Source organism: Arachis hypogaea, chromosome 19 (genome assembly GCF_003086295.3).
Source record: "Arachis hypogaea cultivar Tifrunner chromosome 19, arahy.Tifrunner.gnm2.J5K5, whole genome shotgun sequence".
NCBI lineage: Eukaryota > Viridiplantae > Streptophyta > Magnoliopsida > Fabales > Fabaceae > Arachis > Arachis hypogaea.
In genome coordinates, this window is record NC_092054.1 from 153799446 (window position 1) to 153811892 (window position 12447).

General features: G+C 38.8%; 2 protein-coding genes across 2 annotated transcripts; both read left to right on the forward strand.

Moving 5' to 3' along the window:
* Positions 1–30: 30 nt before the first annotated feature.
* On the forward strand, positions 31–3496 carry LOC112779710 (pentatricopeptide repeat-containing protein At3g59040). Its single transcript, XM_025824047.3, has 7 exons — positions 31–358; positions 445–745; positions 872–1162; positions 1270–1518; positions 2033–2157; positions 2392–2490; positions 2745–3496. Exons 1-7 carry the CDS (start codon positions 291–293, stop codon positions 3298–3300), a joined length of 1689 nt encoding a protein of 562 aa, XP_025679832.1. The 5' UTR covers positions 31–290; the 3' UTR covers positions 3301–3496.
* A 2-nt stretch (positions 3497–3498) lies between these two features.
* Positions 3499–4948, forward strand: LOC112776670 (thioredoxin X, chloroplastic). The gene is made up of 2 exons (XM_025820900.3): positions 3499–4079; positions 4504–4948. The coding sequence occupies exons 1-2, from the start codon at positions 3756–3758 to the stop codon at positions 4708–4710; spliced, it is 531 nt and encodes a 176-aa protein (XP_025676685.1). The 5' UTR covers positions 3499–3755; the 3' UTR covers positions 4711–4948.
* The last annotated feature ends 7499 nt before the right edge of the window (positions 4949–12447 follow it).

Sequence of the window (12447 nt, forward strand, 5' to 3'; positions counted from 1 at the left end):
GAAACGAAGGAGAAAGAAGCAACCCCCTCCCTCTTCGCCTTCCGTTCGTAAAAAGGGACAACAAAAAATTGGGCCTATAATTGGGCCAGACCGAAATATAATTGGGCCAGCCCAAACCGAGTTTCTTCATTCTTTCTTAGCCCGACAAATAATCTGCAACGGTTGATAATGATAATGATGAATAGATATTTACAGCTTCGTCTCCGGGTTTGCAACAAAGGGGATTTAGGATTGGGAAGTGTTATTGCAGAGAAAAACGCATTTTTTCTTCATCCTTGTGGTTTTGTGCTATGTGTAGCATCATTTCGAAGACGCACTACCATTTAGGACAACTTCCATTGAAGCCACTTCATTCTAGGTACTCAATCTTGAAGCTTGTTTCTCTTTCTTTTTCGTTTTTTCTTCCTGTTTTTGTTGTGTAATAGTGTGTAGTGTTTGCTGCAGTAAGAGAGAGTATGGAATTGGGAGGGTGAAGATGAATGGGAGAATGGGGGTGGTGTGTATGGGGATGCTTGCACCCAGAAAGTTCATGCAGAGAAGGAAGAAATTGGAAGTGTTCAAGGATGCTGCTGATGAAGCTGATCAGAAGAATTGGAGGAGGCTCATGAACCAAATTGACGAGACCGGTTCCGCTGTTTCCGTCCTCATTTCTGAGAAGAAAGCAAACCACACTCTTCCTAGAGACCTTATCCTTGGTACCTTGGTTAGGTATAAACAACTCAAAAGGTGGAACTTTGTTGTTGAGGTATACAATGAAAAATTATACATATATATAGATAACACTTTTTGTGGCCCTATGAAATTCTTGCTTGGTACTTTGTTGATGATTCTAATTAATTGCTACATGTTTGATTTTTTTTTAATTTTCTAGATTCTTGAATGGCTTCGGACTCAAAGTTGGTGGGATTTCGGTAAGATGGATTTTGTTATGCTTATAACGGCTTATGGAAAGCTGGGAGACTTCAATAATGCTGAGAAGGTCTTGAGCTTGATGAATAAGAATGGGTATCCACCAAATGTAGTAGCTCAGACTGCACTTATGGAGGCATATGCGAAAGGAGGTCGATGCAGTAGCGCCGAAACAATATTTCGTAGGATGCAGAGATCAGGCCCTGAACCTTCTGCAGTAACATATCAGATAATACTCAATGCGTTTGTTCAGGTAAACATAGATCTTGTTCTATGCACTTTAATTTTGCCTTATGAAATATTGCTGAGTTAATGTCGTTAACTTTCGCTTTTGCATTTTTATTACTGATATGCTTGTAGGGGAACAAGTTTAAAGAAGCTGAAGAAGTATTTGAAAATCTACTGAATGATGAAAAATCGCCTTTGAAACCAGATCAGAAGATGTTTCATATGATGATTTATATGTATAAGAAGGCAGGAAGTTATGAGAAGGCTCGCAAGGCATTTGCAGTGATGGCTGAACGGGGAATTGAACAATCTACAGTTACATATAACAGCTTGATGTCATTTGAAACAAATTACAAGGAAGTTTCAAACATATATGATCAGGTAATATTAATTGTCTGTCAAACTTATCTTTCATAAAATCTCTGGTAAATTTGGGATAGTCTAATTCCAACTCTTGTATTCTATGAATTCTTATTACAGGCAGCATCATCTTCGATATTACTCTTTTCTCTTTTTTTAATTGAAAACTTAATACGTGTACATTGAACATTGAATTACTTTGTTATTTCCAAAGGAAAAGGAACTAATTTTGAGCTTGCTTGTATAAAGAAAAAAATTGCTTATTTAGAAATGCTTCTTCAAATGAGATAGATAGGCTGTAAATTTTCAGTAAAGACTCAATTTTCATCCCTAGTTCTTTGTATCAGAATGATGAGCACCAGTTTGTTTCAGTCAGATTTTTGATAAAATACCAAACCATTAGTAATTTTAGACAAAATTTATTTGATCCGAGTCATTTTCAAGACTGTCCATTAGTTTTCATCTACTTTATTCCCCCTTTAATATATTGTTTATAATTAATTCATCAGATTTTGAAGTCAATGCCTTATTTTAGATGCAAAGAGCTGGTCTCAGACCTGATGTTGTGAGCTATGCCTTACTCATCAATGCTTACGGGAAGGCCAGGAGGGAGGAAGAAGCACTAGCTGTATTTGAGGAAATGCTTGATGCCGGTGTCAGGTATGTTAAAGAATAAAGAATATGATTATTATTACATCATGACTTGAAAGAATGCTGTAACCTGTCAACTGGTGCATTATCAACTGGACTGAACACTATATTTTTTGCATGGATGAAATTTAACATCTCAATATTTTTACTGCTGTTGATTGGTGTCTATTTTTTTTTGCCAACTTAGTTATAGTTTATCTAGTAAAGGTTTTTAATTTACAGAATTTTTCTTCTGTTTCACAGACCAACCAGGAAGGCTTACAATATTTTACTAGATGCATTTTCAATATCTGGAATGGTAGAACAAGCTCGGACAGTGTTTAAGAGCATGAGAAGAGATAGGTAAATTGTACTTCTTAATCCTTATACTGTGATTCATTATTGAGTAGGATTCCATTTCTGCAAGAAATCACTGGCCGAATGAAAGGCTCGCTGCTCGCCTATGTTGGTTCCGCTTTTTACAGTGGTTTATGTTTTAATTAAATGAAGAAAACAATGAGCATCTTACATTATGATGACCCTTTAAAATTTAATCTCTCTTGCTATCAAGCATTGAGGAAGCATTCTGCTCATATCATTGTACTTGCTCCATGCAGATGCTCACCGGATATTTGCTCATACACTACCATGTTATCAGCTTATGTGAATGCATCTGACATGGAGGGTGCTGAGAAGTTTTTCAAGAGATTGATACAAGATGGTTTTGAGCCCAATGTTGTAACCTATGGAACCTTAATCAAAGGTTATGCTAAGATAAATGATCTTGGGAAGGTAACACAGAAGTACGAGGAAATGCTTAAGCGCGGCATCAAGGCGAATCAGACTATTCTGACCAACATCATGGATGCATATGGAAAATCCGGTGACTTCGACAGCGCTGTCCTTTGGTTCAAGGAAATGAAGTCTCCTGATCAGAAAGCCAAAAACGTCCTTCTATCTTTAGCAAATACAGAGGAGGAGAGAAAAGAGGCTAATGACCTTGCATTGCATTCCAATTTACCTAAAGTTAATGGTGTTAGCAAATTAGGTGATGAAGATGATGATGAGAATGAGAATGAGAATGATAACGATAACGATCAAGAACATAATTATGAATATTTTGATGCACAGTTGAGCATGGCCTATGATGAACAATCCAGAGTTCCCAGCTGATGACCGAGAAGTTCTGGAAGTCTCATTACAAATTTTGTTTATTGTCAAATTTAGGATCTTTATGTTTTTCTTTTTCTGTGGTGCAATTATATTATAGACAAACAATTCTTTTCTTTTTCTTCAATTATTTTCGAAAGTGTTCATTTCAATACGTAAAAACTGTTGATGCATTTATACCAACAAGCTCTTTTGTCAAGGATTTATTTTTCTTTCGAGATAAATTAGGAAGCAAAATTAAAATGATAAAAAACCATGCAACAAAAAAATTGATTAATCTGTAACGGTAAATTTAATTATTTTATTAAAAAAATATATTTATATATAAATATTTGGCATATAATGTACGTGTGGTCAAGAATGAAAAATGGGGGAGAGTGACAGCATTGGTTCCTGGCATATCATATTTTATCGTTGAACTTCACTTTGAGCCTTTCCTCTCGATTGGCGATTCACAAATGGCATCGCTGTCACTTCCGACGCTTCCACTCCGTACACTTGCATCTACCTCCTCCGCCTCCTCCTACTCTTCTGCTCCTTTGCTTCACTGCTCCGTTCCGGCGAGGCTTTCCTTTTATTCCTCCCAAAGAAGAACTACATGCCCCAAGCTCCGCTGTTCCCGTCAATTCACCGTTACTTGCGGCACCGCCATCACAGAGATCAACGAGACACAGTTTAACGACACTGTTTTGAAGGCTAACCGTCCCGTTCTCGTTGAGTTCGTCGCTAACTGGTGCGGTCCTTGCCGTTTGATCTCTCCCGCTATGGAATCCCTAGCTCAGGTCTCTCTCGCCCTCCAAATTCCTTTTTCCTGAAGAATTTATCGTCCCGTTTTCTTACTATCCGATTATATTAATTAATTAATTAACAATAAATAATTCTTCTTTTGATAACAAAATTTAGAGTGTTGGTTAGAGTGTTGTCTTATTTCATATGTCTTCGTCGAATGAAATAAAAGTATTAAAAAAGAACACTATTTTTTTTAATAGAGAGATATTTGCCATGCTAGCAACACATACTTAAGCTTGGGATGGTTTATATTGATGAACCATGAAAGTAAGGACAGGATTTTAAGAAATGCAATACATCTTATCATGGTGATCTCTTTACATGAGGTGGTGATTTTGGTTCAATGAACAGAACTTCTTGCTGAATGTTCTTAAGGATATTCTCTCAAACTGAAATGTTTTGTATCATAAATTGCAGGAATATGAAGACAGATTAACAGTGGTGAAGATTGATCATGATGCAAACCCTAGGCTAATCGAAGAGTACAAAGTTTATGGGCTACCAACATTGATCCTCTTCAAGAATGGGCAGGAAGTTCCAGAAAGCAGAAGAGAAGGTGCAATAACCAAAGTTAAACTCAAAGAGTATGTGGATGCTTTATTGGAATCAATCTCAGTTTCTTAGCGAGTCGAAATTCTGTTTCCCTCTCGGTTTGCCGGATTTCTACACTCTTGAGTCAACTGTATAACATAAGCTGCAAATACAGGATGTTTTGTTTTAAGTAAATTTGTGACTTTCTATCCCTTTTTGGGTTTCCCTTTGTTGTTTGATTCAGGTGTATAAATTTCTTCTCCTTTGACAGAAGTGTAATTGGTAACATTGTTAAACAATCAAGAGGCTTAATGTAATTAGGGTTGTGAAATTTGACGTTATTACAAAATTTTATTCCACAAAATTGGAAGCCTTAAATGAATGATTCAGAACTCTATCTGCAGCACCACCAGTATAGTATCCCCAGCACTGCTTCTTCTCTGCATGAATGACAATGATGTTTATACAAAGTTATAGACAATTGTGGAAGTAGCAAAGAATTCAATATATTAGAAATGCAACTATATATAACTGACTTCAATGTTAAATAGAGCAGTGTAATAGATTGAAAAGCAAAAATGGTATGGCATAAAGGTAATTGAAGTATTACAATGATCATTGTTCCAAAAGAGCAAAACCCAAATATTTAAAATAAAGATCTTATAGGACATGAACAAAGGCCGTGCTTTAGTATCTTAATCTCAAGGAAGCTTAAAAATAGACAAATTCATAGGGAAAAGGAACTTCTAAACGGGTCATGTGCTGTGTGATTCACCAAGAGATCCTACAGTAGCCAACCTAACTACCTAAGTGAAACTATTGGACTAATATTACGAACATTTTCTTACAGGGTGTAACACACTCTCTCTCTCTCTCTCTCTCTCTCTCTCTCATGGCAGTGCGAATCCTCAAACCGAATCCCTGTGCTCTTTGTCATCTCTTATTCTCCAAAAGATTACGACTTTCAACTTCCACCACTCGTTCGGTTTCTCAAGCACCCACTTCTTCTTCTTTTTCTTCTACGCACGTCGATGCCCTGATCTCCATCTTCACCAAACGACCCTTCACTCCAGACACCCCTGAACTCACCCAAATCGCACCCTTCCTCACCTCTCACCTCGTCGAATCCGTCCTCAACCGCTTCCACAGCTGGAAGCTCGCTCACACATTCTTCAATTGGGCTTCAACCCAACATGGCTACCGCCACACTTGCTACACCTACAATGCCATGGCTTCAATTTTGTCCCGTTCCCGCCAAATTCCTCCTTTGAAGTCTCTTCTCAAAGACATCGTCCAATCTCGTTGCTCTTTCCCCCCTGGGGCACTCGGTTTCTTGGTTCGGTGCCTGGGCAGTGCTGGGTTGGTTGAAGAAGCAAACGAGGTGTTTGATGAAATGCGCCTGAAGGGTCTCTGCATTCCAAATGATTACTCTTACAATTGCTTGTTGGAGGCTTTGTCTAAGTCTGGTTCCGTTGATTTGATGAAGAAGAGGTTGAACGAAATGCACAGATTTGGTTGGGAATTTGATAAGTTCACTTTGACCCCGGTCATGCAGGCATATTGCAATTCTCGCAGGTTTGAAGAGGCTTTGAGTGTTTATAACACAATGCAGGAGAAGGGTTGGGTTGATGAACGTGTTTGGACCATGCTGGCTTTGTCTTTCAGCAAGTGGGGTGAGGTGGATAAGGCGTTTGAGTTGGTGGAGAGAATGGAGGAGCAGAGAATGAGAATGAATGAGAAGACTTACTGTGTTCTGATTCATGGGTTTGTGAAAGAGTCTCGGATTGATAAGGCCCTCCAGTTGTTTGATAAAATGAGGAAGGCTGGTTTCACTCCTGATGTTTCCTTGTATGATGTTCTGATTAGAGGACTGTGCAGGAATAAAGAGACTAACAAAGCTTTGAGCTTGATTTCGGACATGAAGGAACTTGGCATCCTACCTGATGTTCGAATCCTCACGAACTTGCTGTCATCTTTTTCAGACAAGACTATGGTTGTGAGAATACTAGAAGAAATCCCGGAAGAGGAAGATGATAAAACTGTTGTTTTGATTTATAATGCTGTTTTGAATAGTTATGTTGGTGATGGGTTGATGGATGAAGCTTATCACCTTCTTCAGATGATGATTCGAAGCAAATCTGGTACTGATGCTGATACAAATAATTTCATCAGAGTCAAGAGATTGGTTTTACCTAATATCACATCCTTCAGCATTGTTATTGATGGCCTGCTCAAAAATGGTCAGCTGGACCTTGCGCTGAGCCTCGTCCATGATATGCAACAATTAGCTTGCAAACCAAATATTTCAATCTATAACAATCTGATCAATGATCTATGCAATTCCAATAGATTGGAGGAAAGCTTTGAGCTTTTGACAGCGATGAAAGAATCAGGAATTGAACCAACTCATTTCACTCACAACTCAATATATGGGTGCCTGTGTAAAAGGAAGGATGTTTCAGGAGCCATCAATATGCTGAAGGAGATGCGTGCTTGTGGGCATGAACCGTGGATAAAACATTCAACCTGTATTGTGAAAGAGCTATCTGATCATGGGAGGGCAATAGAAGCATGTAAGTTCCTTAACAGCATGATTCAAGAAGGTTTCCTTCCTGATATAGTGTCCTATTCTCCAGCAATTGGTGGCTTGATCAAGATGCAGGAATTGGATCAAGCTCTGAAGTTATTCAGGGATTTGTGTTCTCGTGGCCACTGTCCTGATGTGGTTGCTTACAACATAATGATAAGTGGGCTTTGCAAAGCCAACAGATTCGCAGAGGCTGAAAATTTGTTAGATGACATTGTTTTGAAGGGTCTCTCTCCCTCAGTTGTTACATACAATTTGCTAATTGATTTTTGTTGCAAGAATGGTTCTATTGATAAGGCTATGGCGATTCTTTCCAAAATGTCTGGAGAAGGTAGGGAACCAAATATCATTACATACACAACTTTGGTAGATGGATTATGCAGAGAAGACAGGCCTGATGATGCTCTATTGGTTTGGAAAGAGATGGAAAAAAAGGGTTGTCCGCCGAATCGAATTGCTTTCATGGCACTCATTCATGGTCTTTGCAAATGCGGTAGGCCAATTACAGCCCTCCGTCGTTTGCGCGAAATGGAACAGAGAGAAATGAAAGCCGACTCATTCATCTATATTGCATTGATGAGCGCTTTCTTGTCTGATCTAAACTTGATCTCAGCATTTGAGATTTTCAAAGAGATGGTTGATTCAGAATCTTTTCCTGAACCCCATGATAAAAATTACAGTATTGCCGTAGATGCGATAAGTAGATTTTCTAATGATCATCAAACATCCTCTGGTATCCAGGTTCTAAGGGAAGAGGGAAAAATCCCAACACATGGTTTTTGACTGTTTGGAGTGAAAATGTTGATCTTTTCTAGTCAACCACTTTTAGCTATATCTAAAGGAAGTCAAAGTTACATATCAAATTGGAAAAGGAACAAAAGAATGAAAGAGAAGGAGGGAACCAGGATACGTTCGTTTACAGAGACAGGATGTTGAGACATGAAGAAACAGAGACACAAAGTCATGTTTGACAGAGGAGACATGGATAGAAATAATATGTCTAGAGATATTGAATTAGTGTATTTTGTATCAATTCTAACAAAAAAGACATTAAGACACTAACAAAAAACACAACTTATTTTTTATTTTTTTTTTTATTATTCTTGTTAATTTTTCATAATTATATTTTTTATTATTATATTTTTTTGTCTCAAATTTTTTGAATGAAAAAATAAAAATAAATTAAATTTTCATCATTTGTTCTAGTTTATCAACCAAACAGAATACAAGAACATAAAATTTTGTGTCTCTATCCTTTATGTCTCCCACTTGGAAGGAATGAAGTAATAAATGATGGTAGAAACTCAAATGTAGTCGACTTCACATAAAGTTGATAGCTGGGAGTCGTTGGATAAAAATTTAGTCAAATTAATCAGATCATCTAAACACGAATAAAATACGAATATTTTAGAAACTTAGTCATTAAAAATTTATCAAACACAAATATTTTATTAGCGTTTTTAGAAATTTATTTAAAATATTACTCTTTTCTCTGAGTTTTTTTTTTTCAATTTTTGAATGTGATAGATTAAAATGTGGAATTATGAAATTTACTTCTAGTTTGTAGTGAGTAAATTCCCAAAGTAATCCCTCAGATTGAGCTCGCGCACCAATGTTATCCCTGACTTTCGAAATGCTCTAATTGCACCCTTCAGATTGAGCTCCGTGCGAAATCCTGGTCCTTCCACCCAATTTCGGCGTGACTCAGCAACCGGAGCGCTGAGCTGACTGCTTATGGTCCACATAGGCAGCCTTAAACGACGCCGTTTTGCCTGGAGGGTGTTAATGAATTAGGACGACGTCGTTTTGCCTTGGAGGGGAATTGAAAGGTTGCTTGGGGAGAGGGTTGATCATTCGTTAGTCTTTCTCCTACTTCTCTTCAAACGTTTCTTCTCTTTTTCGTCCAGAGAATGCTGTGACGTTAGGGCACGTTCTTGACTAAGTTCATTGGCAGGAGAAGGAAGGACACCACAGGTACGAAGTTGTTGAGGCAGAGGGTATCGTCATCGTCAGCTACAACAAGGTTAGTAATACAATGTGTAGTTGAAGTTTAAATTTTTTTTTTTTTTGGTTTCCATTGATGGCTCTTCACGTGGTGTGTTGATTGAAGGAGATTTCATCTTCGTTTGGTGTTTTGTTTAGATTTCTATGTTAGGTTTTTTGTGGTTACGCTGTTAGCATAGGGTTTGGGTTGCTCTGTTTTTTTTATGTATCCAAGAAAGATTGTTTCCTCTAATGATACGGTTCTCTAGTTATGGTCAGAAGTTAGTGTTGCATGTGTTTAATTTGTTTGTTTACTTATCTCGCAGATATATGAAGTACTAAACATTATGTTTCATCATGGAGGAACTTTTGAAAATGGTGTGGATGGAAAAATTGGTTACTACAGAAACTGCCTTGGTGATGTTGAGGTGGATAGGCTGGAAGTATTTTACCTGAGAAACTATTATAAGGAGCTAGGTTATGACAGAATGAAGGAAGTTTGGTGGCTTGTACCTGAAAAGAGTATAGGGGAGGGATTGAGGAAGTTAAAGAGTGATGCAGACCTAAGAGAGATGTGTGAGATGGGTTCACAGAATGCGGGTCTTGTTGATATCTACATTGAACATGAGGTTTCGTCATCTGAACTGATAGAAGGGAAGGAGGTTATGGTATACATTGATGATCAAGTAAGGGACCTTGGGACGCAAGCTAAGGAAAATGTTGCAGCTGCCCCACACGATGGTGCTAGGCCAAATGATGAAAAGAATCCTACTGCTAATATGAGTCGACCTAGGGAGGAAGGGGTTAAAGCATCTGTTAAGGTGCCGATTGAACAAAAACTTAAAAAGAAGGCCAAGAACACCCCGAAACCAAATCAAACAAAAGTTCATAGGAGGTATTGCCTGAAGTCTGCCACTGGGATAGGAGGCACAAAGGCTCAGAAAAAGAAGCAGGGTAGCAAGATCCCAGTGATGTTGATGTCCTCTAATGAGGAGTCCTCTAATTTTGATGATAGTTCAGAAGATGAGCCCTATAAACCAGTAAGGAAAAACAACTCATCTGATTCATGTGCTGCGGACCATGTTCCTTCACGTAAGGTAAAAGGTAAGAAGAAAACAAGTAATAAGAGTGATTCACAGGATAAGGGTAAGGGGAAGAATAAGATGAAGGAGAAGATTTGTGTTGATGACGATGCTTTTGTGGAGATTAATTCTGATGTTGAAGTGGATTTTGGGAAAGTAGGAACTGATAAGAATGATGATTATGATGCATACAATCCTGGGACCGATTCTGATGGTGCCAACTCTTGGCATTCATTGGAGATGAAAACCCCACCCAATTCTGAAGACGAATTAGAAGAGGAGACCGAGTCTGATGAGGTGTTTCCAGTTTTTAGAGAGGGGGCTAGGTTCGGGGAGCTTCACTTAGAGGTTAGAATAAAGTTTAATACGAAGTGGAATTTTAAAGAGGCTGTTAGGGAGTACACCATCCAGGAGGGAAGGCGTATTCGATTCAATAAAAATGATAGGAAGAGGCTTAGGGCAGTTTGCAAGGTGAAGGAATGCAGTTGGGTTATCTTTGCTTCCAAGGACCGAGACGATACTTGCTGGCAATTGAAGACTTTCAGAGATGATCATAGCTATGCAAGAGAGGATAAGAACAGAGCAGTCAATCGTAACTGGGTCGCTAGTAAGCTGGTGAAGAAAGTCAGAAAGTATTCCAACTTCAGGCATTGTGATGCAAACACCTTCTTCAAGATCAAGTATGATCTGTCATTGAATAGGAACTCGATCTCAAGGGCACTATCTGATGCTAGAAACCTTATATATGGTGAGGGACTATGGGGAGACACTGTTAAAGACCAACCCAGGTTCAACTGTCCAAATTTACACCATTCCACAGCCAAACGGTGATGTCATATTTGAGAAAATGTATGTGTGTTTAAGTGGCTGCAAGAATGGATTTAAGGCAGGATGTCGTCCACTCATTTAAGGCAGGACTACTTTAGATGCACGATAGCAAAAGTTAGGGACAATTATGGTGCGTTTAATACAAACTCAGGGACTATTATGGTGAAAATATTAAAATTCAGGGTCTACTATGGTGAAAATATAAAAAATCAAAGTCTATTATGGTGAACATATAACTGTGTATTCTATAAACTTCTCTCTACTGTATCTGAGTTAATTATTATTTGCATCCACTCTGTGTTGCAAGGACTCATAAATGCTGTACAGGAGGTGATGCCCAATGTGCATCACCGTTTCTGTGTATGACATTTGTGGAGGAATTTCAACAAGCAATGGAAAGATCTGAACAAGTGGCCAGAGGATTTTTGCCACAAGCTCCTCACAATGGAGTCGTACAAAGCCACTTACTCCCACCACATAAATTCTTTACCTGACCAACAATTATGGGAAAGATCTGAGAACAACAGACCATTGACACCTTTGGATAAAAGGAAACCTGGACAGCTCCAAACTAAGAGAAGGAAGGATGCGGATGAGGGGGGTCAGTCTAACAAGAAATCAAAGCCAACCACCACTCTGAAGAGACAGCTACGACCATTCACTTGCAAGTATTGCTTGCAGAAAGGTTATACAAAAAGAGGGTGTGAGAAGAAGAAGGCTGCTGAAGCTGCAGAGGCTACGAAGAAGAAAGCTACGGAGGCTGCTGCTAAAGACCCTAAGGCTGCTGCTCAGAATGTCACTGCAACTGCCTCTGCGTCAGCTACAACAACTACTTCCAATGCACCTCAAGCTGCAAGTGCCTCTGCTACTGCTACAGGCTCTGGAACTGCAACAACGTCTGCTACTGCTACTGCATCTGCCGCTGCTCCTGCCACTCTTGTGGAAATGAATGTCCAGCAGGCTGAGATTGATTTGTCTCAGCCCTCATACTCTGAAACTGAAAACTCCCAAAAGGTATTGTGTTTAATAATGCTTCATGTAATGTGTTTTTATTATTTGACAATCATCTTATTTTCTAGGCCTTATGTAAGGTATTGTCTGCATTGCAGGAGCATGAACAAAAGAGGAAGACACCTACAAGACCTGGGAAACTGTCACTTAGAAGAAGGTCACCTACTCCAACTGGCTCTGCATCATTCAATCCAATGGAGGGCGCTAGTGAGGCAACTGCAGCAAGGCTGGCCAACTTCCTTAAGTTTGTGCCCATCCCAGGGTTCAAACCGCCAAGAAAGAAGTGATTATGTTCCTAGCTTTTGGTTGAAATTCTGAAAGTTTGTAATATTTTGTGAA

Bases quoted from the DNA above. Each gene is read 5' to 3' on its own strand.
- LOC112779710 (XM_025824047.3), top strand. From the start codon at position 291: ATGTGTAGCATCATTTCGAAGACGCACTACCATTTAGGACAACTTCCA. The intron at 359-444 runs GTACTCAATCTT...TGTTTGCTGCAG, and splicing joins TTGAAGCCACTTCATTCTAG to TAAGAGAGAGTATGGAATTG. The intron at 2,491-2,744 runs GTAAATTGTACT...TGCTCCATGCAG, and splicing joins AAGAGCATGAGAAGAGATAG to ATGCTCACCGGATATTTGCT.
- LOC112776670 (XM_025820900.3), top strand. From the start codon at position 3,756: ATGGCATCGCTGTCACTTCCGACGCTTCCACTCCGTACACTTGCATCT. The intron at 4,080-4,503 runs GTCTCTCTCGCC...CATAAATTGCAG, and splicing joins CTATGGAATCCCTAGCTCAG to GAATATGAAGACAGATTAAC.